General features: G+C 40.0%; 3 protein-coding genes across 5 annotated transcripts in view; all 3 read right to left on the minus strand.

Annotated features, from left to right (window-relative positions):
• Positions 1-1,124: 1,124 nt before the first annotated feature.
• On the minus strand, positions 1,125-7,249 carry htra3a (HtrA serine peptidase 3a). Its single transcript, XM_008408281.3, has 10 exons — positions 6,125-7,249; positions 4,756-4,861; positions 4,301-4,523; positions 3,744-3,938; positions 3,218-3,250; positions 2,268-2,382; positions 2,098-2,148; positions 1,949-1,997; positions 1,768-1,863; positions 1,125-1,498 (listed from the first exon to the last, which is right to left on the minus strand). Exons 1-10 carry the CDS (start codon positions 6,606-6,608, stop codon positions 1,330-1,332), a joined length of 1,521 nt encoding a protein of 506 aa, XP_008406503.1. The 5' UTR covers positions 6,609-7,249; the 3' UTR covers positions 1,125-1,329.
• Positions 7,250-7,336: 87 nt separating this feature from the next.
• On the minus strand, positions 7,337-20,059 carry pi4k2b (phosphatidylinositol 4-kinase type 2 beta). Its single transcript, XM_008408268.3, has 11 exons — positions 19,485-20,059; positions 15,062-15,213; positions 14,692-14,772; positions 14,354-14,473; positions 13,540-13,671; positions 11,833-11,986; positions 11,547-11,611; positions 11,285-11,387; positions 9,905-10,038; positions 9,752-9,811; positions 7,337-8,680 (listed from the first exon to the last, which is right to left on the minus strand). The coding sequence occupies exons 1-11, from the start codon at positions 19,840-19,842 to the stop codon at positions 8,507-8,509; spliced, it is 1,533 nt and encodes a 510-aa protein (XP_008406490.2). The 5' UTR covers positions 19,843-20,059; the 3' UTR covers positions 7,337-8,506.
• Positions 20,060-23,282: 3,223 nt separating this feature from the next.
• LOC103464269 (cysteine-rich protein 1) overlaps positions 23,283-24,643 on the minus strand; it is a 227,440-nt gene continuing 226,079 nt past the window's right edge. For 2 of the 3 annotated variants that reach the window (XM_081607006.1, XM_081607008.1), the window contains 2 exons: positions 24,046-24,140; positions 23,283-23,947 (listed from right to left, as the gene is read on the minus strand). In XM_081607006.1, the coding sequence (XP_081463132.1) occupies positions 23,708-23,947; positions 24,046-24,140 (335 nt within the window). In that variant the 3' untranslated portion in view covers positions 23,283-23,707. The remainder of the gene's footprint in view (positions 23,948-24,045; positions 24,141-24,643) is intronic. The other variant, XM_081607010.1, reaches the window with a different exon arrangement.

Raw genomic sequence — 24,643 nt, forward strand, 5'->3', positions numbered from 1 at the left:
CAGGTTTAACTGGGTATATCAAGATGAATAAGTTTGATCTCTTTAATATTCTAAACCAAACAGCCCTGATACAATTTCAGCTTCTCTGGGTTTAAGGACTTTAGATGTTCTACCAGATCATTTCCTCCACATGAGAGAATAAAAAATGACTCTGCCAGGACTTTTCCTTTTATGTGTATAAGTACTGTTTTTATAATATGGTGGCTAGGATTTGTTTAAATTAACAGAGTGCCTTTCCAAACCAGGGAGGGAAGAGGCGGGCTGAGAAGACATAAACAGTGGAACCGAGTTTGCAGCTGGTGTCCGGCACACCAGACAGATAAACACACACGGCTGCCCTGACACAGATTAAAAAGCTTTTAATCTAAAGCATCTTCACTGGGAAGTGTAGCACATTTCACTCAGCAGCAGCACCGCGAGTATTGAACCATACTGTATTTGTCGAAATCAAAACGGCCTTGCGAAAATATTCACACCTCCTGAATTTTCACCTATTATGTAACTTCAGTGCATTTTATTTTAGTGATAGATCAACATAATGCTGGTCTTTCAATTGCGAAGTGGAAAGACAATTAAACACAGCCTTGAGTTTTTCATTTTTCTGCTAATGCTAATACTCCTATGTACAATCCAGTCCAACCAGTTGCCTCCACTGACTAAACAGAATACAGTTTTGTATAATTTCAGAGATAAAGCTGCAAATATGTTAAAATCGAAATGGTGTTATCAAGCAACGGGGGGGAGGGAGGGAAGAGCCTTAATCAAATAAATTTGGCCTTTATAGCAAGAAAAAAAAACATTGCTGTAAGAAAGCCATAAAAGTCTTGACTGCAGTTTGTTACAGTCAAATGAGACTGAAACTTTTTGGTTAACAAGAACAAGATACTATGCTCAGGAGAAAAGTAAAGTCACACTGAGTACGACATTACCATGCTGAAGCGAGGTGGTGGCAATATTATGCTTTGGGATGGCTATTCTTGAGCAGGGACAGGAAACCTGCTGAGAAAATATCTAAAACAAAGGCGATGCTGGTATAAAATTGGGTTATGGTTGTAAAAGGCGTGAGACCGAACAACAATAAATTAAAATCTGTTAAGGTAACATAAAAAAAATACGAGAAAGCCCAAGGTGTATGAATACTTTTACGCAACACTGCACATGAATCAAAACAAACATTTCGAAAGTAAGAATCAAACAAAATATACATCGATGTATTTGGAAAAGTTGCTTGCTAGAAGTACTTCCTGAAAATACCGCACATCAATTGATATCTTCACTCTTCTCACCGGAACGCTCTACTCGAAAAATAAAGTCCCGTCCTGTTTTTGTTCAATGCCCCAGCAGCTGAGGGCGGACGTTAAACAGCAAGTCGTTGTTTCCTCTGCGAATCTCAAGCAGGAGAGGCAGATCGCTCTGCAGAGCTCGGTGGACGTCTTCGGTGGCGTGCACCGGGTGTCCGTCTAGCTTCACTATAACGTCACCAGCCCGAATGCCTCCGCTGTTCAAAACAAAAGGACACGACTCTTGAAGTTTCAAGTTTATAGCTGTAATGTGACAACATGTGAAAAGGTTCAAAGGGTGAAATTACCCTAGATTTACTATGTGAAACATAGTAATCCATAACCTAATAGTTTTGCAGTTCTTCCTTTCAAAATATCCTGAGATAGTTTAAACTCAAAGGTCTAAATATTTAATAGCGAGTTAATATAAAGAGCTTTAAGGAACTGTGTATATTCTGTATCCGTTAAAGGGTGTGTGTGTTCATACCTCTCAGCAGGACTTTTAGGGATGACCTGCCGCACTAAAACGCCACTGCTGACTTCAGGGAAGTCCGGATCTTGAAGTTTCAGCTCTGCCATTAAACTGAGGCGCACACAAAGCCCATCAAGACGAAACAAAACAAGTCTATTCTTACCCAACCTACAGTGTGTTTTTGTTCTTAACTCACACTTTGGTGATTGTTACCATCCTGATGCCTAAAAAGTACTTCTTTGTTTCTGACGAAAACAGAAAAGTGCTACATTTATTAATATTATTATATATATAGAAAAAAAGAAGATTTTATATCATCGTGTTTCCATCATTAGGAGTTTTCACCTGTGTCAGATTGAGGCTCCTCCATGCGTCTTCTCTGCAGTCGGGCCTTCTCTGTCACATAAGCAACAGCCGGAGTAGATTAACTACTTTAATCAACAAGTAGTGGATACTTTATAAGAACAACTTTTGTCTTAAAAACAAATCCATCCTTATCAACCTAAGACTCTCACCTTTGCTATATTTGGTCTGTGACTCTGTGAGGAAGCGACTGATCCTGTCCGAGGGAATGGCGAAGGAGATTCCTGCAGTCACTTTCAGAGTATTAATGCCTATGACCTCGCCGTCCTGCAAGACAATGCATCTAAAGTACTGTGCACAAGTTGCTCTTTAAGATACACGTGGTCTTGAAATCCAGTGATGTGATCCTGGTCAAAAGTTTCAGTCTCAACAATACTAGATTAAGTTTGCTAATCCACTTAACTTTGACCCATAAATTAGTCAGGCATAAGAAATGTTCAAAACTCAGGAGAGGGGAGGGAGTTTTGCGTTAAAAAACCAACCTAGCCCGGCCATTGCCGTCCCACCAATTCTTAACTCCCTACAGTACTTCATCTGGGCTTTCTCCTATTGACTTGGATTTCTTCTAAAGAATTTCGTCCGGACGAATCAACGAACAGAAGGAGAAGTTGTGAATGACGACACTGATTTTCTGCAGTGTTTTAGAGTTGTAGTCTGCCGGTTGTTTTAGAAATAGCAGCGGAGGAAGTGAACGAACTGTTCAGCCCATCTTGGTCACACCTCCAAATATTGAATTAACATTAACGGCCATCTTGTTTGGATCAGCACTTCTCTCTTTGAAGTGGAGGACGGTTGTTTATGTCGCAGACAGTTTCTGGTAAGCTTCTTGGCGTCGGGCTGGCGTATTACATACGTCATGGGTAAATGTTAGCGATTGTGTAACATTTCAAATTTTAACAGAGTCCACGCCTTTGACAAGCAACCATTTCTCAATAGCATAGGGTCCCGATAGCAGTCAGGTCATATTTAAAACATATGTAGACAAAATCACACTGTGATATTTTGTTGTGGCAAAAACAAACAAACAAACAAAAAATCACCACTTTCATAAGATTTTTTTACTAAAACCCCATAAAATAGAGATCACAAAAATATAACTTACCAAGTTCACAAGAGGTCCTCCAGAGTTGCCATACTTGTTGCATGTAGATGCAAAATAGAACAAAAACAACAACAACACAAACATAAAAAGCATGGCCTTAATCATTACTTCTTTGTCATACAATTAAGCCCAAAGTGGTTGCTGTCCCTGACAGAGTTATATGTAAGGAAATCTGACAATTTGTCCAACATGTTTCTTCCAACTAGAGGTTTATTAACATTTTGGGGCGGCCCAGACAGAATCACACTTCACTTGATAGAGAATCTGTGGAAGGAGACAAAGATTAGGGTTATGAAAGGGAGGCCGTCCAACCTCTAAGACTCAGAGCTCACCGTCAAAATGCCTGAAGAATCATGCAAAATTATACTCTATTCAAACATAAATAAAAATATAAAAAATGTTTACTTTGCATGAGAAATGCTTGTCTCTTTTCCTATCAAATGTCTTAGTTGAGAGAAATGTATTTTCACTGTAAATCTGTCAATAATTAGCACATGAATTTCCGTAAGTCTGTTAATGTTCTCACATTGATAATGGCGTCAGTCTGGATGTAGTCCATGTCTGAGTCCTTGATGCCCAGCTCTTTGCCGTCTCTCTGAGCCGTGCTGACGATTCCCGTCGTCACCGTGTTCTGCAGGGCGAAGGGGCTGCCGATGGCAACCACAAACTCCCCTGGTCTCAGATCAGCCGAACTGCCCAAAGACAGCACATGAAGCTTCTTCTGCTCCCACGGGAACGTTCACATATAAACGCAAACACAACACAGTCAAAAACAGATATCAGGAAAAAGCACATGCGGAGCTGAAAAACAAAGTAAGAAAAATGAATAAATCGTACCGGAGAGGAGTAAAGAAAGGGGAACACTTTCAAGCTAACAAAGCAGCCCAAGAATTTGGGACGCGGGTGTGAGAATACGCACATTGGCGTTGTATCTGTGAGTCACAGAGTTAGTGTTTATCAAAGTATTTCCGCTAGCCTTCTGAATGTCTGGCAGGAAAACTCTATAAATTGTTACACAGGGTGTTTCACGTTGGCTCATTTAATAACCAGAAAGACCAGAACATTCCACAGAGTCACTCTTACCTGCGGATTGATCTTGATGGTCGCTATGTCCGCCTTCCTGTCTACGTCCCTGACCGCAGCCTCGTATGCGTCTCCGTCGTGGAGCTGGACCCGCAGCTGCGGCCTCCCGGTCACCGTGCCGGTGGTGGTTACCACATGAGCGTTGGTCACAATCACACCCGAGTGAGTCACAATGAAACCGGACCCGCTGGACAGACGCACGTGGCGACCAAACAGAGGATGTCTGGAGAGAAACGGAAGAGCAAAATTAAACTGGTTTTCTCAATTCGTCTTCTGAGTGGACGATGATGCAGCTTGCGAAGCGGGGCTACGCTTGAAGAACTAAAGTAAGTCCAAACTAAACCACGGCAGAAGAATGGGGCAAGTCGGATGGGTCAGACTCATCTGTAGGGAGCATTTGGTTTAACATCCAGCTCTGTACTTCACACGCACACACTCACTCACACATTTCACACCTGACAAACAGTTCGATGTGGACGACGGCAGGAGCTATTTTCTCCACGACATCGGCGATGAAGTTGAACTTGTATCGGGGGCTGCTGGGATGGGCGAGAGAACGACCTGCGCCGACATGAGCAAACCGGCTGCATTAATACAGAGAAAGGACAGCAAACACAAGTCACATCATCCCCATCCGTACGCCTCCTTGTGAAGATACTCGCAACCCTTTTTTTATATTTTGACATGTCACAGCCACCTTTTATTTGCCTTTTCTGTTCTTCTGCAAATCTCTGTCTAGCTGTATGGTTAGAAAGCTGGGCAGAGAGGTGTTGGAGTTGAGAAGATGATCCTTCCTCACTATGACTGATGGAAGAAATGGTTTGAATTTCTCTCTGCTTTGCACCCATGAAGCCTCTTTTCAATATTAACAAGTTATTACTGAACAACTGAATAAAATCCAAAAAGGAAGGCATTGAAGTTTCTGGTTGTAGTACGACACATTCTGGAGGAATTCAGTGAGTATGAATACCGTCATCACCATTCAGGCTACAGGTTGGTAAATATTTGGCTGGGCAGAAAACATATTTGCACATGAGCAAAATTGGTAAAAAAAAAAAAAAAAAAAAAGAAACTTTTGTGGTTTTGAATATATTTTCTTATCTTAAACTGTGAAGAAACATAATCAGACATCTCAGGCAATAAGAAAACATAAAATTAGTGTTGATGGTTGCACTTCATTAGACACAGGTTTTATGGTAAATCCAGTGAAATTTCTGAAAACAATTTAAACCAGTTAACACTTTTACAGTGCTATAAAATTCTAGCATGACATTTAATGCAAAGAAGAAAAAAAGATCAAGATATGCAGCTGCCTTCCATCCTCATGCAGAGCAGCAATGCTGCACACTTTGTGGCCTAAAGAGTGAAACTGTGAAATTCTTCCACAAACTAGATCCATGAGGTTAAGGAAGAGGAGTCCTCAGCTTGTTGTTACTGAGGATACTAGAGACAGACATTACTTAACCACATTCAGCACCTTTGACAAGAGAATGACTCCTCAGTGAAAAGATCAGGTGTTAAGCTGATTTTCATGTTTTCCTGGAATCACCAGAACGTGTCCATGAAAAAAATTACATATAAACCTTCTTTTTCTTCTCTGGTACGTTTTTTTTTTTTTACATAGCTACATACCTTTTAAATATATTTCTATTAATATTTGTTCTTGGTCGCTGTTTTTTGCATCTGCTATAAAATTTTTTGATGAAACTGTATTAAAATAGGTTATTTTTCGGTATTTTCATGATAAATTAATAACCAAAGTTACTGTAGTGTTATGAGACCGTATATTTAAAGGTTGCATAATTATCTCTGCGGTGGTCCTACCTAGGTCCGGAGTCGAACACGGTCCTTTGTGAGCTTGGCTCACTGCTGCTCTCCCTTTCTGCACGGCTCTCCGACTGGCAGCTTTCAGCTTGCAAACGTTTCCGTACGTCTTTCCGTCGCTGCCGCACACTTCGTGGTCCTGCTTACACCGGCAGACCCCTCTGGACGAGCCCCGCCGCTTCCCCGCATCGGAAGCAGAGAGCGTCTTGCACTCCAGGCCGTCCCCGCACGGCAGGTCGTTCTTGCGGCCGCAAGGGTCCCCCTCCCGCGGCGAGCACACCAGGCAGCAGCCGCACTTGTCCGGAGCGTACCCGCCGGGACAGCTGGGGCTCGGACAGGAGCTCACGTCGCACCGGGAGCCGCATTTTTCCGGGCGCGCAGCTTCGGACAGGCCGTGTGTAAAGTAGAGAAACGCGACTAAAGCTGGGAATAAACGCATTTTAACAGGCACACGAAATTCGGACGGAAACATTTTCATCCTCATAAAGTCAGAATAATTTATTGTATGAAAACAATCAGCATCAAGTTCCCTGTAGTAGCTAAGGTAGCCCAAAAGTTGTGGTTTGACTGCCAAGAGTCATGTCTACGTCTATATGAAGCTCCTAAAAACTCATGGTCAGTCATGCGTGTCAGCATAGTCTATATTTTCACTACTGCGGCTTAGTTTTTCAGAAAAAAAAAAAACCCAGTCCTGTGCGGCTCTCCTCCAACAGGGAGCACGTTAGGAACCTGGCCGAACCTCAAGCGCCATCTAGTGGACAAAAACACACAACAGCAACAGTTTCACATATCCTAGAAATCCTTCCACCGGCCCAGGAAGCTGTGCTGCGTTCAATTTGAAACCTTTAAACCTAATGCAACAGTCTCAAAACAAGGATATTTGAACACTGTCGTTTTTCAGACTTGGTCTTTTACATAAAGTTTAAGACACAGAAATAAAATGTTTCCTGTTGTAATCTATTGACACACATCTGTTTCCTTTCCAATGCAGCATGTTGGCCAAGTTAAAAATTATTTTGAATCCAACATGGATATAAACAAATGTGTACTTAACTTCATGTTACGAATTTCACACGTACACAGATGTATTTTTAAACATCAAACACTCAGCTTATATTCTAGAGTCCAGTAAAACACATAAAGGCGACCTTGCAGTTTGAGGATCCTCAGGCTTTTCACTAGAAGGTATGACAGACACCCGACGCTAAACGATTCAAATTTCCCAAATTTTATTATTTCTTGTTTGTTAAATATACAACTCTCATACAATCATCAAGTTGGAATAAAAACTTCCAAGATTCATACATAAGAAAACACATCGAGCAAAAAGGAGAAATATTGTCCTAAATGTTTTTCAAACAACATTTTACAAAGAGGAATTGTCGTCCCCTAATGCACACGGTTCAAGAGAAAGCTGCCAGCAATTAAACACATGCCAAACAACAAATACATTCATTGTTATGAGAAGTCCCATTTGTGACAGCATTCTCTTGTACTGAAATGTTTCGGAGATAGAATCTGTGTGTAAACCGTAAACAGAATACATTCGAGCGCCCTCCCCTCCCCCTCCCCGCCTGTCCTCTGGATTCAAGTTTCATCACGGTTCTTAGCTTGAGGCTCGTAATTCTTCAAAAGAAAGAAAAAGAATATTTGGCAGTATGTAGACTTAAAGACACTGTTAACATCGCAGTTTTGAAATATGAATAACAATGGGTACAGAGTGGTGTGACCCATGTGAGTGCAGATCCACATGTATGTTACAAAAAGTATTCCTATAAGGCATAGCATGAATTTGGGGGGGTTTTACTCCAGGTGAGGACAAATTCCAAACTGCAGAATAAATCCCGTGATGGAGAGACCTACAGACTAGTCCCCTCCTTAGATTAACCCAACACTGTTAAACTTCTAAAGTGGTGCTTAAGTGCTGCTTTTTGGCAACTACCCCACCAACAGACCTAATGTGAAACTTCAGCAGATGCAGTTGAGTGGATTTTTGTCAAACAACAACAAAAAGAAGGCTGCTTTCCAAACAATGAACAAAGCCCCCCTCTGTGGAAAAGCTGATTATTCAACCGCGCCAAAATGGCATAAAGGGTCTCGCTGACAGGAAATCGAGGTATGTTATTCTCTCCAGCTTCCACGTTTTGCTGCACTCTCTTAAAAAAATAAAATTAAATCGCCTCAACTTAGCTTCCCTTCATACAATTCAACGCATGTTAAATTGCTTGTCTTCTCCCTCTCTCTTTTCACTCCAAAGACAGATTTGCACTGTTCCCAGTCTCTGCCTTCATTTAATCCTCCCTTATTACCGACTGATGCTGGTACAGAACAACAGGCTGTCCAACAAGTCTGTCCTTTGCTTTCATCCTGGGGTTTCTCGCTTTACCAAGAGGAAAAGAACGGCCGTTTGCAGTGGAAGGTTTGTGTGAAGGCATTGCCCAGAGTGACCACCCGTCCTTGGCCACCCGAGCGGCTGCGCTCCACCACAACGCGGGGCATCTGCACCAGCTGGATGGGACTCTTTCCATCCTTAAGCGCCTGAGTCAGATTCAGCACCTGCGGGGACACAGAGTCAAAGCATGAGCGGCAGAAGCAGCTCATTGGGGACCTACAACAGAAAAGGTTAATCAAATCTGCCGCTACACAGCGCTTCCTATTTGCATGCATGTTATTTTTAAGAAAAATGAAACGCTTCAAAATGAGACATAATTAACAAAAAACAATAAAAAAAAACAAAAGAAAAACAGTAATGGGTATCATATATCAGGGGGCGTCTGGCCTGCACCTGTGCAAACTTTTTAATTTGCAGGACTTTTAAGCTGCTGGCCTGCAGAATCAACCCGAGTCAAACATTTAGCAGCCATTACAGATTTAATTTATCCACTTTAAACTGGAGCCAAAATATGTACTTATTTTCTATTTCCTAATGCTATCCTTTAACAAACAAAAATAAATGTTAGCTGCACTTTTAGCTTTTACAAGTACTAGTAAAATTCATCACAGCAATATTCCACCTGTCGTTTGCATTCCATATAGATTTTAATTGAAAAGCATTGTAATTATTTATTCTATTTTTTTTCTGTGATCTCAGTTCAATAAGTTTTTACCACATTCTCTTGTTATATTTTGTTGCCGCCTCATTAAAAGACTGATTATTTGATGGATACCTAAAGAAGTGACTAACCTCGCTGTGTCTTCATTCTCTCCAGCTCACTAGCATTAATTTGATCATTCATGTCAAAACATTAATCAGCTGTCTTCAAAAAAGACTATAGTGGCTTTTTTTAGACAAATAAAGACTACCAAAACATTTTACTCTGTCTAAAACACAATACAAAACAATAATTATTAAACAACAATAATCCATCCCAAACATTGGAGATCAAATCTCATAATGATCAAATGCAATCTGTTTTTAAGTTAGAAAACCAGCTACATTTACTAAGTCCTCAGTGACAAGCAGAGTACGTTCTGTTAGCGTTGCAAACTCGTAACAATGCATTTCTCTTTATTCATTAAAGGGGTAGTATTGTATATTTTCCAGGCTGTTTTATAGAACAATAAAGTAACAATGTAACCTTATGTTATAAAAATGCTTCAGTCTCTTTCAAGCAGGATGAAACTCACCTGTCCTCTCATGACAGACATCTGCCGCTCAAACATGGTTTTATCAAAGCCTTTATCTGCCTGAAACCAGAGAAAAATCACTAATGTTAGCACAAACACTGCTGCCAAATGGAAAACTTCAACGGCTGTGTTTGGAAACATGCTGATTTGCACCTTGAACATCTCGTAGAGGTCCTCACAGAGGTCCTGGACAAAGTTCATGTCGGAGATGCGGGACAGCACCAGCTCTCTGGTCTCCTGGGAGAAGGGCACCTTGGCCTGAGGGAGCCACGCCCAGTGGAAGGGGTCTAAAAGATGGACACCACCACAATCCACTTCAACTTCATTCTTCACAAATAATTGGTGCTTTAGGCAAAAAATTGCCATCAAAACTATTTTATTGTTCGATAAACATCTAGCAGTGTAGATTATAAACTCTTAATGTGCGTCACTATTGATGTAGAGCTACAGGAAGTAGAAAGTATCGTTTGAACACAAGTGTAATAAAGTGATTTAAGCGTAGCTTAGCTTGGAAAAAAAAGAACGCAATAGATATTTTTCATTCAAAACTAAAGCCAAAGAAGAAAAACATAAGGATTCTTGTTGAGCGCATCACAGGCAGCAAGTGACCATGACTGTATATTAGCACAATACGTAACATAAATGGAGAGAGTCTTATCCAGTGTATGTGTTATACACACTTTGGATATATATATATATATATATATATATATATATATATATATATATATATATATATATATATATATATATATATATATATATATGTATATATATATATATATTTTTTTTTTTTTCCTTCAGCAAGAAACTACAAGGTTCAGAACAGAGATTTGTTTCCCGAAAACCTCATTAGCATACAACTTTGGATGGCAGCCAACATCAGACAGCAACCAAACCAGGAGCCATTCTCCTTCACAGGTGTCCTAAGTGTCAGTATATCTTTGCACACTTTGAAGTGAGGCGTAGCACAACAGTGTTTTGCATTGTGAATTTTACAGGTAGAGCATAGAGAAGTTTGTCGCCAAAACGCAAACACACAAAAACATAAACCAAGTAAAACTGTAAGATGTATATGAAGGCATGAAATTCAGAAGAAGAATGTTAATGCAACCAATCATCAAGACAAAAAAATTGAATGCAACAATCGCTGATTAAACTTTGTTTTGTTAAGTAGGGCAATGAAAACAGAACACTAAAGAGAGGGGGAATTTGAACAAGTTAAATATCAGCTTTAGAGGAAAGAAGACGGATGATTTCCTCCTTTGTCTAGAGCTGAAGCTAAGCTAATCATCTGCTGTCTGTTTCTGATTACAAGCAGACAGATTATGGTAAGTGAGACATTTGACAAAATGTCAAGCAGTTTCTCTGACAGATTGGCTAACTTGTCTTTAAATTTCTTTAACATAAAACATAATGAGTAATCCCCGCAAGATAGGTTCTGTTTAATTGGCATTATAATTATGACTTTCAAACAGTTAAGGTTAAAGATGGACTTAGTAAGGCACAAGTCACAGAAGTTTTCAGACATACATGCTCTCCACTCATCTGGGTGCTTAAAGGGGAAGGCCAGGCCGTTGTCGATGGCTGCTATCTTGATGCAGGAATCTGTGCAGTTCTCCGACCACTCAGCGTCCTGAAACGACCGTCGAGAACAGCCTCGTCACACAGTTAAATTGAGCTAATTAATAACACTCATTGGTCAACATGCGGCTGATGATGACCGATAACCGCTTTTACTTTGGCTGTAGCATAACTGCGTCCAGGATGAAGCATTACTACTAACGCGGCATACCTTGTCACTTTCGTCTCCCTCTCCTGGCTTCTCATACTTGATGAGCCAGTTGTCGTTTCCTCGATCTGAAGAGGAAGAAAACAGAATATTGCATATGCCTGGATGACGCAAGTGCTTGCAGCACATAAGGAGACAACAACTTAAAGCTCCAAGTTTAAAGAACTCTGACAATTGAAGCAACAGTTATCCTCCAGGGTCAGTACTTTTCAAAACAATTAAACTAAGAGAAGTAAAAATAGGAAATGTAACAAAACGCTCTCCACTGCATCAAGGCAAACACCCTCACCTGTGTTTCTGATGACATAATCCAACACCACCAGTCTCTCAAACTGGGACTGCAGCTGCTTCCTGATGTTCTCCGGCAGAGGTTCGGCCTCGAAGCGCCGCAGCCAGCAGTCGGCTTCGCGGTAACCCTCCACAAACAGCTGAAACGAGCCCACCTGCAAACAAACAGGCGGAACGTGACGTCTTCGCGCAAAACAAATAAACTAAATGCTTGAGTGTGCGGCAGCAGTTCAGCTTATAAAAACAGGAAGCTCACTGATGACGTGATGAACTGAGGGAAAGCAGCAACAAAGACCTGAAAGAAGTTGGGTGCTTTTCTTTTGAGAAAAATTGTGAACGTAGCCTGTTGATATGAACGAGCCCGTCTTACAGGTGACTCTCTGCTGCGCTACAGCTCCTCCCCCAAGGCCGTGAACATCAGAAACTGTTAGTTTTCCTGTAACATTAGGTTGTTTCTTCACGATGAGTACACAAGCATGATTGACATTGCAAAGACCCTCCTCCTGACTATGATTGGTTGCTTCTTGGAGGAGTCAAGGGAGCTGGATTTTTTCACAGATTATCTGCCTGATACTGTTAGGACATACTGACAGCTTGACATTTGTAAAAAATATATTTTTTATAAAAGCTACATATTGGAGTTTTAAGAAATGCAAGTAATCCAACACATTCAATTCTGACCTTTTTATTTGAAAGGACCCTTTTAGTCCAGGAATAGAAGTACAACGCGGTCAGCCATTATTCTGCCATCCTCTGCAGTTTGCATCACAACCTTTTCTAAGCCCAGAGAATATTTAGGGTTTTTCTGCAAAAGTGGTTCCAGTGGTTAAACCTGGCTGGTGCCGGAGCCGGCTCGACCTCAGCTCTGTCAAAAAAACCATTGATCTAATTCTGACACATCACAATGTCGGAACCACTCACCTTCATCGGGCAAGATTGTATGTCCAAACTAGGAATGTGAGTTTGACTTTCGAGCGCTCACAGCATAAAGTATAAATATATAAAATGTAAAGGAATTAAAGGGTAAAAGTAGCAGTTTGTACACTACTATAAAAGCAGATCATCCAGTAAATGTTTGATCCTCTCTCGGTACTGAGTATTTGTGAAGGATGGAAGCTGAACTCATCAAACAATATCATTTACTGATCAAATTAAGGCTATTTAATCCCAACAAGCCAATTCCTGATCTGAGTACCAGAAAACTTAACAGCACTGAGAACAGGATCTATTAACATCAACAATATTACAGGATTCTGTTAACAAACTGAATTGGAAATCACGTTTAAGGGTTTCATACAACACAGCAACTGTAAGCAGTGCAGTTATTCGCTTTACCTCCATGAGGGGAAGGTCAAAATAAAAAAAACGAAAGAAGAGAAACATGGACGTCGTGTTATTTTGAGCTCCTTAATCTAATATTTCAAATCCTGCTAAAGCTCTAATTTTTTTAGCTTTTGTGTGTGAATTTATGCAGATAAAAAACAAAACTAAACTTGTGTTAAACACATAGATTTTAACATTTTGATTTGTCATTTGTCTGCTTCCGGCTCCCGACAAAATTGCCCAGCAAAGAGTTGACGCCGAGACGGCACCACTTTTTAACGGCAACGTCAGCGCCTGAGGTGGCGAAAACGCAGAGAACTGGCGCTAAACAAGCATGCTAATATCAGGAAAGTAAAATGTTTTGACAGGCGTAGTTGTTTGTTACCTTAGGAGGCAGGCCCACTCTGTGAAAGCGTCGTCCCACCTTCGGGACTTTCTCTAAGGCGTACTTCTTCCCTCTGGACTTCGCTCTGTCTATAGCGCTGTAGTGGAATGTCTCACTGGCCAAATACACCACCTGAATGCGAGAAATATGTTTAGCCTGGACCACCAGCAGAAAGCATTTCTTAAAGCAAAAATAAAACACAAATCAAATTTATTTGAAAAATAGATTGAAAAAGTTAAAACATGACAAGGCTTTGACAAAAAAAAAATACATTTTTCATCTTACTTTGTATTTCATTGAAACATTCATTTAGTTCAGCAAATGTACACAGAAAGTTACATTTATTTGTTATATCAAGTTAATCTCAAATTATTTATACCCCTTGGCGGATTTCTATTTAGAGCAACCTTTTAGGTTTTTTTAATTTGATAAATATATTTCTTGTGATTGGAAGCGACCCAGTCAGAGTTCGGACTTGAACGTAGCTCGGTCTACAAGCTCATCTAACCAAAACTACACAGATTGTGTCAGGAGGAAGTGGAATGTTATCGTTTTTTTTTTTTGTTTGTTTGTTTTTTTGTTATGTAATAATACAACTTTCTGAGAAACTAAAATTTGAGTTTTCACCAAGCCATAATGATCACCATGAGACCAGAGGTAAATTACTGAAATAAGTCTCTGTGAGTAAAGGCTTTTTTTTTTCTTTCTTGAATTACTGAAATATTTAACTTTTCAATGATACCCTACCATTCTGAAAATGCACCCATATTTTCAGGCACATGATGCCGAGATAATAGCGCACTGCGAGAGGTACCTTTGTTTTGGGCACCACTCCAAGGCCGAGCTTCGTATCAACCAGGGAGGCTGCAGCCTCTGACAGATAACCCTGATTGGGCAACAAGCAGCCTCGGCCAAAACAGCACGGACAGCAGAGCTGGTGACAAAAACAGGACGCAGAAAGACGTTTGCAGGGGGTTAAAAATGCCTCATATGCGACTGTAGTCACAGATGCATCATGATATATCAAAAGAACGAAACTAAACCCAATAAATTAAAGCAAAACTTTGTAGAAAAGTTTGCAAATTAAATCCACAAGTGTCTCTGTTTCCTCTTCAAAATCAATAACAACCTATACCATGGCACACAGTTTACCTTGTGAAAGTATTTGGTCCATTTTGGGTTCAGTTGACCGTAAGGTTCTTCTGACTTTGGTTTAAAAACTCCAATGATTTTCTGCAGAGATAAAAGTCAACATTAAGTTTATGCTCAAAAAGATCAGCTGAGACTCATTTGTTACTTGTCAAATAAGGAAAATTACAACTTCAAAGACAAAATCTATATTTCAGTTTCATAATTTTTCAAAAGGAAAAGGGGGGAAAAAGTCTGAAGTGACTGAAAAAAATGACAGTTGAGTACATGACTCAGTTAATAATAATTAACAACTCATAGATCAATATCCTAGAATTTTGTGCAGTAAATGTTTGTGTGTTTTTGGCATTCTGAGAAAAATGACTAACCGTACCCCTTTTGGATCTTTGACAAAATAGCTCCCGCTGGAGCCTTGGGAAATCCTTTCAGGAAAAACACCACCTTCAATGGCCTGTTCTGCCTTTAGGATGAAATCTGCAAACTCTGGATCGTCTGGAAAATGGTTGAAGTCCCCACTATTTGTACCTGGTTGGGAAATAGCAACAAAAAGTTGTTCTATGAGCAGCAAACACGGAACATGTTACATTTTCCTTCAATAACTTCAAACAAATGAAGGGGTTTTTCGTAGAACTTGTTATCCATGTCGTAAAATGGCCAAATATTATGTTTTAGAGCTGCACAACTTTAAAATATAGAATGTATAAATCGAACAAATAAAAAAATCCACTTATCGCCTGAGGAAAATAACTGAAATCTAGGGTTTAAGGGATGGAAAACCAAAAATGACACAACAAGATTCATGTTTGGGGAACGACAAAAAGGTCAAGCAGGATAGCAAGCTGACAAGACCCACTAGGCAACAGCAGGGATTGTTTGTGAGCATAAAGTTTATCAGATGACAAAATCCTTGTACCATTGACTTAATTTTTTATGCATCCTCTGTACAAAATGTACCGTGTTATCCACGTCTTATCAAACAAATTTATTTGTACAAGCTCTCTGAAAACATTCTACCAGTATGTTTAACTTTTATTATTAATTGTAATTGTTAAGTATTTTAGCTTCTTTCCAAGCCATTCATGTGTTGAAATACCTTGAATTGACTCATTACAACCAAAGAACACATTTTTGTGGGGAAACTCATTTCAACAGATAGAGTATGACCAGCTGTTACAGACAACATCCACATTACTGTGGTAAAGTTTTAAACCCAAGAGTAAATGGGCTGATTATGTGGAGAATTTAGCTCAAACTTGACAGAGACACTTGATTATGACAAGTTTTGTATTAAATGCGTTATTGGTATTTGAAAGCCACAGTTACTGTAACGTTACAGCACGTTCTGCTGCCCAAGTCACAGAAAGTAATAGCACGTGCATCTACTTAAGTGGATTTGAACTACAGACATTTCTCAATCTAAAGCAACAAATCTAGATGAATCATTTCATCACCTGGCAAGATATTTCAGCTGCTTTACAGATCTGTTTGCAAAGTCTCTCTGGTTAATATGCCCTGCTAATTATTCCTCCGTTGAAGGCCCCTTTCACATGACACGACACGTTCCTACCTCTTCGGCTTGCGAGAAGCAGAACAGTCAGCTGACAGGGAGGCTGTGTGCGCTCTGCGTCAGTCACACTGTGTTACAACATGATGCAGGGAGAAAAGAAAGGAACAGATGCCGGACAGAGAAGAGCAGATGCAGGGACTAGGGCGAACACTTAACCAGCCATTTGTTAGAGAAATATAGAAAGAAAAAAAAAAAAGCAATAACTTTGACGCTAGTTTACTTGAAGAAACAAAGCAGGTGGCAATTTAAAAAAAAGGATAACGTAGAGAAAAGATCTGTTAATATTTGTGTTAAATAAAATGTCACCAGTAAAACTGATCTGCACACCATGCAGGAAATCAAAGAAAGACTGATTCATCCACAGGTCAAAGTAGAAAGTGGCGCACAGCCACGTGGCATTTGTTTGGTCATGTGACAACTACAAAAGGAATTTAAATCTCACTCTCGTTTTAAAACTACTGTAGAAAGATGTTCGGTCCATATATTTAGCTGCCATCTTTCAAGGATGAAAGCTTCCTGCTCTGCATTTGCGTTGAAAGTCTAAAACTATATCATTCCAGAGTCTGACAGCAGAAAGAAGTAAAGCTTTTCTCCCGTTTAATCTCTTTTCTACCGACTTCAGTTGACAGAAAGCCTGAGCGAACGTGGAACAGCTGAAGTACTTCCTCTCTCGCCTATCCTTACGTTTTCAGCACAGAGCACCAACGCAGCGCCACAGACTATTTGTGAGTCGGCCTGCAAAGTGGCCTGATGCATATTTGATAACAGCCTCTCAGTCGTCCAGCTCAGTTTTTAGGGAATGGAAAGCTCCTTTGCTTGCAGCAGGTTTTGCGGAGTGCAGGAGACCCAGATTGAAGAGCGACGCATCAAAACAAAACAAAGAAAAAAAACAGCACTTAAAAATAAGATCGTTAGTGGAACTGAGTCAGCACAGGACACCAGAATAAAAAAAATAAATAAAAGCACAATTAAAACACCATTTTCTGCTTTTAGTATTTTGCTGCAACTCGAGTTGAGCCACATGCAGAAGTCAGCGATGAGAGCAAGCAAGTAAATGTTACAGGAAGTAACTTTATAGAGCGATGTTGTAATTTACACCCCATTTGTGTTAAAAGGACACAGAAATTGGGACGCAGAGACCTGCCATTTGAGGCTCAATCTCTCTCTACCTGTGGCCTAGATTTCTGGCCCTGATTAAAAAGGGTCCAACAATAGATTCCAACAATCGGAGATAACAAGCACTGAAAAAATAAAAAAAAATGACACAAAGAAACAAGGTGGGCAGTATCATGCGAGTTAAAAATTGAATGTGCCGCTTCCATGGTGACTGCATCATGTTTTATCATTTGTTTCCTCCTGTGTCAGACTCTGTTCAATTCATTTTGGACTGGTTTGATCTATAAATGCTGACGGGGTGGTGGTGTAGAGGTAGAGCGTGTTCCATATATACAGAGTATATTAGTCCTCAAAGCAGTTGTCAAGGGTTTGATTCCCGACCCTGGGACTTTTACTGCACGCCTGCTTCTTCCTGTGCCCGTTTCCTGTCTAAACACAGCCACTATGGACCCCTACTGCCAAAAAAAAAACTAAAGAAATGCCTGAGCTGAAGGAACGTGCTTTCAGTGCAATTTGTTTTCAGTAAAAACAAAACCTGATGAAAGTTAAGGAAATATGCTAAGATGGATAAACAAATCATTTCATTTCCAGGAGTCCTCAAAAATGTTACCTCTCTCAAAACACGGCATCACATTTTTTCTCTTTTATGAGCAATAGTCCTTGAAACAAAATTGGATTCAACAGGTCAAGAAAGCTGGACGTTTGAATTGGCCAAAACGAGCTATAATCTATTTGAAACAATGCACTGCTAAGCTAATTCAATTAAGTAGAAATAAAGATAATTTTCTCTAAAATAGAAATCGGAGCTGCCTAAAAAACAGTATCAGCAGGACAGAAATGTATAAAATGGGTAAACGGAAGTTGTATATAAAATCTCTAATTAGTGCATCTGTAGTTCCAACTTTGTAATTTTGCTTTCCACTTATAGACCTAAGCAAAAACACAGAATAGACCCCAAGCAGAGCCGCACCGGGCTGCAGGTTGCAGTAGTCTTTGAAACATTTGCAAAGAACTGCCTGGATGAATTGTTTGGTAGAAGATTATTCTTTAAGTTTCTTCATTCATATTCCGCACAAAATTATATTTGGACAGTTTGAGGGACTCATCTAAATTGTCCACATCTGATGAATATCTATAGTAGCTAGTATGCCAACGCTAACAGAGAGTGGAGGGGGCCAGAGTGCTGAATAAATTTAATATTTGTATGTGTTTATTTTGCAGAATATTATGTTATACCATTCCATTTCACAAGCATAGCGTTTCCTATACAGGGAGGATGTTCCTTGACTTTGCATATCCTCACTGTTTATGTTTTTGACATAGAAACAGCTTTACATTTGCAGAAGGGAACAGTTTGTTAACTCTATGCACCAATCAGCCAGATAAATCTATGGTCACTCCAGCAATTTTTTTGACAGCTCATCAAAAATGTTTTTTAAACCATGAGAACAAAATGAAATCTTTTTGCCATGCTGTGCCTTGTAGTATTTTGATTTTGTAGAATTCCAGCTTCTTCTTTTTTTTTTTTACAACCTATCTGCTCACGCAACATGTTCTGGTATCATAAACACGAAGCTCCCACAAAACGTTACATAAGTAAACGAAAAATTATCTTTAATGTGACATCATTTACAGGTTAATAACACAGTTATTTTCCGCACCTTTGAACGGAAAAGATCAGTTCAAAGGTGCAAAGTGCTAGATACGTAGTTATAATCAGCTCCCAAAGGATTTGCAATGAGCCAATTAGTCAATGAATTCAAGAGGACACTTTTAATAAAGTTTAGAAACTTTAAAATGTCTTGACGTAACAGCAATGGAAATGCATAAGATAGCATTACATGTTGCCGAAGTTTACATTTCCTCTCTCGGGCCTTTAAAATCCTGTGAAAGGGCTCTGTAGAATGATTCTAGATCAATATTTCTGAGTGACTGCTTAACATTACATCGATTTGCCCACGATGCATTCACTGTTATCTTTCGTTTTTTTTTTTTTTTAAGTAGCACTTTCCTATGGGTAAAGAACAACCATATGACACGGAGTGAGGACGACATTTCTAGTTTTCCATAACATGTGGGAACTACGTTTAAGTCACTTAATCTAAATAATTACCTGGGGAAGCCAAGGTGTCTTTATCCGACGATGAGCTGTGTCTGTTCCGTCTTCTCCGCTTGTCTCGGGCTCCCTTCGGAGACGTCGAGCTTCCTGCTAAGCAGGGCAACAACAGCGCCTCTTCGCCGGAGCCGTCCGTCTCGAGCTCGGTCAAGACGCTCTCACGAGAGTCCGAGATACGGACCGCGACTCCAGGATTGGCCGCAAACCCCAGTCCTACTCGGCTGTTGTCAAATGATACATTCGAGGGTCCTGTGGAGTGAAAGTTAGACTCCAGTTCGGGCACTACTGCTACCGCCCCGGTGTCCAGCACAGGCAAGCCGCTTTCAGTCTCTGTAAGATCGCACTCTGACATCATTTTTGCTCCTTCTTTGTAGATTTTTACAGTTAATTGAAGGATTGGTTACAGTTTCTTCTCTTCGAATTATTAATCGTTCATTTTAAAACGAATTACATGTTTGGACGAGGACGTAACCCTAAACGTTATCACTTGATAGCAGCTGCTTTCGCTCACCAGTGTGCCAACATAATCCGTCGTCAAGCCTTTTCCTTTCCTTCCTTGTTACCTCTTTGCGCATGTGCAGTATGGCCGTAGGTCGGAGATGCCTTCAGGGGTTATTTAGAACATCAGAATTCGAGGTATCTAATATTACAACGAATCTGTTTATTATCTTTTCACTTTATAAGCATCACAAGTGTAAAAAATAACTTAACTCAGTTCTGAAGTTTCTTCGATATTATAGCAAGTTGTTTGTAAAATTATTCAGCTACTTTTTTAAATTTTTTTATTTAACGTTTGTTCGTTCCGGTCCCGGTCTTTCTGCATGGAGTTTGCATGTTCTCCCTGTGCATGCGTGGGTTTTCTCCGGGTACCCCGGTTTCCTCCCACAGTCCAAAAACATGACTGTCAGGTTAATTGGCCTCTCTAAATTGCCCCTAGGTGTGAGTGTGTGTGTGCATGGTTGTTTGTTCTGTGTGCCTCTGTGTTGCCCTGCGACAGACTGGTGACCTGTCCAGGGTGACCCCGCCTCTCGCTCGGAACGTTAGCTGGAGATGGGCACCAGCAACCCCCTCGACCCCACTAAGGGACGAGGGTGTAAAGAAAATGGATGGATGGATGGATGGATGGATGGATGGATGGATGGATGGATGGATGGATGGATGGATGGATGGATGGATGGATGGATGGACAAAGTAGTTATTTTCTAGTAGAAACTCCGCTAAGCTAAATGATCATAACATTGGCACAGTCATCCTCGATTATCACATACTTGTTAATTGGTGTTAAAAACCCCTACATGTGAACGAAACAACTTGATCAAAACGGAGGCGATTGTAAGGATATATACGAAATATGTGCACAAATAGCTTACCATATTTGTGTCATTGGCAAAGCAATCTCATTGAAAGCGAGTTACATTATTGACCAGTAGATGTCGACGTTGATACACAAGTGAAACCATACATAAAACCATAAGTTTTTTTTTTTGTAGATTTTTTGTTTTCATTATCTAGGCAATCATGTTTTTCAGTGTTTTTCAATGTTTGGCTTCAAGAACATGTTCATGTTCAATGTTCAGCTTCAAGAACATATGGACACTGTGACTGATTCTACCATTAGGTCTTTCTCACTAGCTCCACATTATAACAGGGTCTAAAATTTAAATCCATTCTCTGACTATTTTTAGATGCCTTATTGATGGACACGGCACCTAGCTGTAATCCATTAATCATTTAAGCATAAAGACCAACAAAACTTGAATATGTGCAGCACTGTGCAGAAGTATTTACACCACTTGAACGTTTTGTTATTTGCATTTTCACGCCCCTTCAGGTCTGATGCTCCTCTCAAAGTTCTATTTGTCCAATTTCCTAAATCGTCCATGGATATATTGTGGACAAAATATTGGCTTATCTGATCGGATTTTTATGATCAGCCATTTTGTTCCGATTTTTTTGTTTGTCTGTTTAAGCTGTCATATTTTGACATTTCGATAACTAAAATGGGTGGCCACTTGTGTTGGTGTGGCACAAACTCTTATAACGAGTTTGTGCCAATTAATTTAATTAGGTGAAAATGAAAACTAAATATGTATTTTTTGGTATTGATTTCTCTTTTGTGCATACTTACAGAACTTGTTCATCCCTTATGGGCCATTTGAAACCAAAATGCTTCACAAAAACTTTTGAAAGTATAGACTAAAGTCTGGAGAACTACTGTTCCATAGCATTTTAAAAGACTAGAAGATGCCCTGGCTTCTTTAAACCAAACTAATGTGTGGGTCAGGACTGAAACTCAGCCTTTTCACCAAGTGCTTGTCTTTTTTTAATGAGGCAGGCTAGCTGGAACTCATGCAAATAAGCAGCCAGCCAGCTGGTAACACAGCAGCCAAATGATCAAGGTATGAGGTTTGGAGGTGAAGGAGTCAAGGGGGGAGAGAAGGAGGAGATAGAAGAGGGAGATGGACAGTAATAAAACATGACTGATAGCTTTTTATTTTATTGTTTCTGAAGGTCTAATCTTATTACTTTATTCACATTCAATCATTTATGCCTTCTTCAGTTCGATATCCCTTCCTCCTTCATGGGTGAGTACCGGAAATATGTCCCCTGACAGGTGAGGACACCAGCACACTATTCCCTTTCTCGAGAAGGGATGGTGTTTCTAAGCTGTATGCACCTCAGCCACCACTGGGTGACAAGCCCCTGCAGCAGTGAGAACACGGCCGCTCCGATGCATGTGTGCGTGAGAGCGTGAGAGACCTGTCTTTCCCTCCCCTGTAGCGCTCATTCCAGCAGATTCTGCTGGCAAAAGATGTGGTTTACCCTGCCAACAGCAACCACCCGCATCCATCCCGTGCTTCTATCCTCCTCCCTCTTTCACCCCCTTGGCTGCCTGATGAGGGAGAGAGGAAGAGCCCTACAGCTCCACTCATTTTTCATCTGCATGGGCTTTATCTGTGATTGGAGTGTGTCTGAGTGAATCTAGCTGCACCGCATGTCCAAATAGGCGGACGCATGTATGTTGGCTTGCAAAAGTATTGATAACCATTGAAGATTTTTTTAATATCATTTTGTAACGCTACAAGTACAAACATCGATGTTTAGAACTGGGTGTGTGCCTCTACCAGTTCTGGATTGGAGGAGGGAGAGTGAACATCAATGTCGGATTCTCGGTTGACTTTAGTGAGTTGTTGACTAAATTGTGGATTTCAAGTAATATAAACCACTTTTTATTGTTGCTCGGGGTGTATGTTTAGAGTGCTCGTCCTGCTGGAAGGTGAACCTCGGCCCCACTCACTCATGAGCCTACGTCTATGCATCTAGCTTCTCATCGTTTCCGGTTTCTCTGCTGAAGAAAAGCACCCTTACATGAATAATCATGCGTTTCATTGTAGCGATGGCATAGTTTCAGTTCTTTCTGGTACACTTTTTTTTTTTCCATGTAGTCCAAAAAGTTCAACTTTGTTCCCCTTCAAACAGAGCATCTTCTGGCAAACTGAAAACTGAATTTCTTTTTCTTTTCTTAGCATGGGGCCCTCTTGGTTGCTTCTCAAATCAATGCTTAGTAATCAATTAAACCTTTCCCAACATGAATAGTCTTAGTTTTGGACTTGTTTTTTTTTTTGGTTTTCACTTTGCAGATAATGGATTGGACACTCCTCTTTTAGTAAAGCTTGTTCTTTGTTTTTTAACCCCGCTTTAAAATTCTCTTCAACTTTCTCACTGACCTGTCTGATGTTTTCCTCCAAAGCCTTCCCGGAACACCTGAATCCAATTAAGTGGGCTCTGGCAAAGTGTTGCATATAGGACTTTATTTCCACATTTTTATTACATTTTTATAAATTACACAAAAACAGCGTGTAATTTCTATTCATCTTTACCATTATATACTACTGTGTGTTGGTCCCTCACATTAAATCTAATAAAATACATTGAGGTTTGTGGATGTATGAATAGTTTGCACAGCATTATTGACTTGTGATTGCAAAACCAAAAATATCATTGCAGATACAAAAAAAAAATTACAGTCGCAAAGCTCTAAAAATGTAAGGCAAAAAAACCCGTTAAAATTTACAATCAGTATGATAAAACTCAAGTAACCATCCCTTATTCATAGATATTCAATTCCTAAAGAGAACAATAATTAGAATTACGCTCGTCGTTGTTTAATCATTAAAGCCTCTACATTTTGTGGCTTTGCAGCTGCCTCGTCTTAGATGTCAGTATTTACTAGTTGTGCTTCCGTCTGGTTTTGGGCGATGAAGACCACGCGCCACTCCTGCTCCTGTGGAGACATCCTTCACCTGTTGCCTGTGAGGAACAATCCAAACATGGGAGAAAGAGTCAGAAATCATGCATGCGCCACTGTGTGCGTGTGTGTTCTTAGTGTGACCTGAAAGTGTACATCTCGGGCCAAAAATCTTCATGTAGCAGTGTGTGCAGTACGGCTTCTCGTCGTACTGCAATGCAATCATCAGCACACAATTACTGTGTCGTCATTTTCACTTAGTCAGAATGTGTTCTTCATTTTTTAGTCTCATTTATCTTCCTTATGTACCTCAGCATGCTGGCCAGCTGTCAGCTGTCTGTTGCACCTCTGGCACTTCAGGCATAGAGGATGGTAGTCCCTCCCTAAGGACCTCTTCTTCTCCCCTGAGCCAAAGACAAACAGCAGCTAAATGAGGAGCAGTTTATGCATCTTTACTATTAAAGTGGAACGTATTTTGTTTCTGTACACATGTAATCTGCCTTTACTTGCTTTAAATACAGAACAGTTTTAGCGCAGCTTTTGATGACAAAACAATTTGTAATTCTTGATATGCATGTTTGTTGGACATCTACCTTTTAAACAAAAAAACTTGCCTCATTGTCTTCTAACATAACATTTTGGTAAAATATCTATATCCAAAATAGAGCATGTAACTTCTAAGAAGCAGAGATTTGGAGTGTCTCCTCTTGTTTTAAAATGTGCATAAAATATTTTTAAAAAAACTGATTATAAATAAGTAAAAGTTGGTCACTGACAGTCACAAAAAACAATCATTACTAAATATTTAAACTAAACATTTTGGTGAAAAAAGTGTGATATCTTAAGACAGTCAGTGTAAGTTTGTTTAGTTTTTTTACATACAGCTTATATCCTTGGGTTGGAAAAA

This window comes from Poecilia reticulata, chromosome 1 (assembly GCF_904066995.2).
Source record: "Poecilia reticulata chromosome 1, P_reticulata-male-v2, whole genome shotgun sequence".
In the NCBI taxonomy this organism is placed as follows: Eukaryota; Metazoa; Chordata; class Actinopteri; order Cyprinodontiformes; family Poeciliidae; genus Poecilia; species Poecilia reticulata.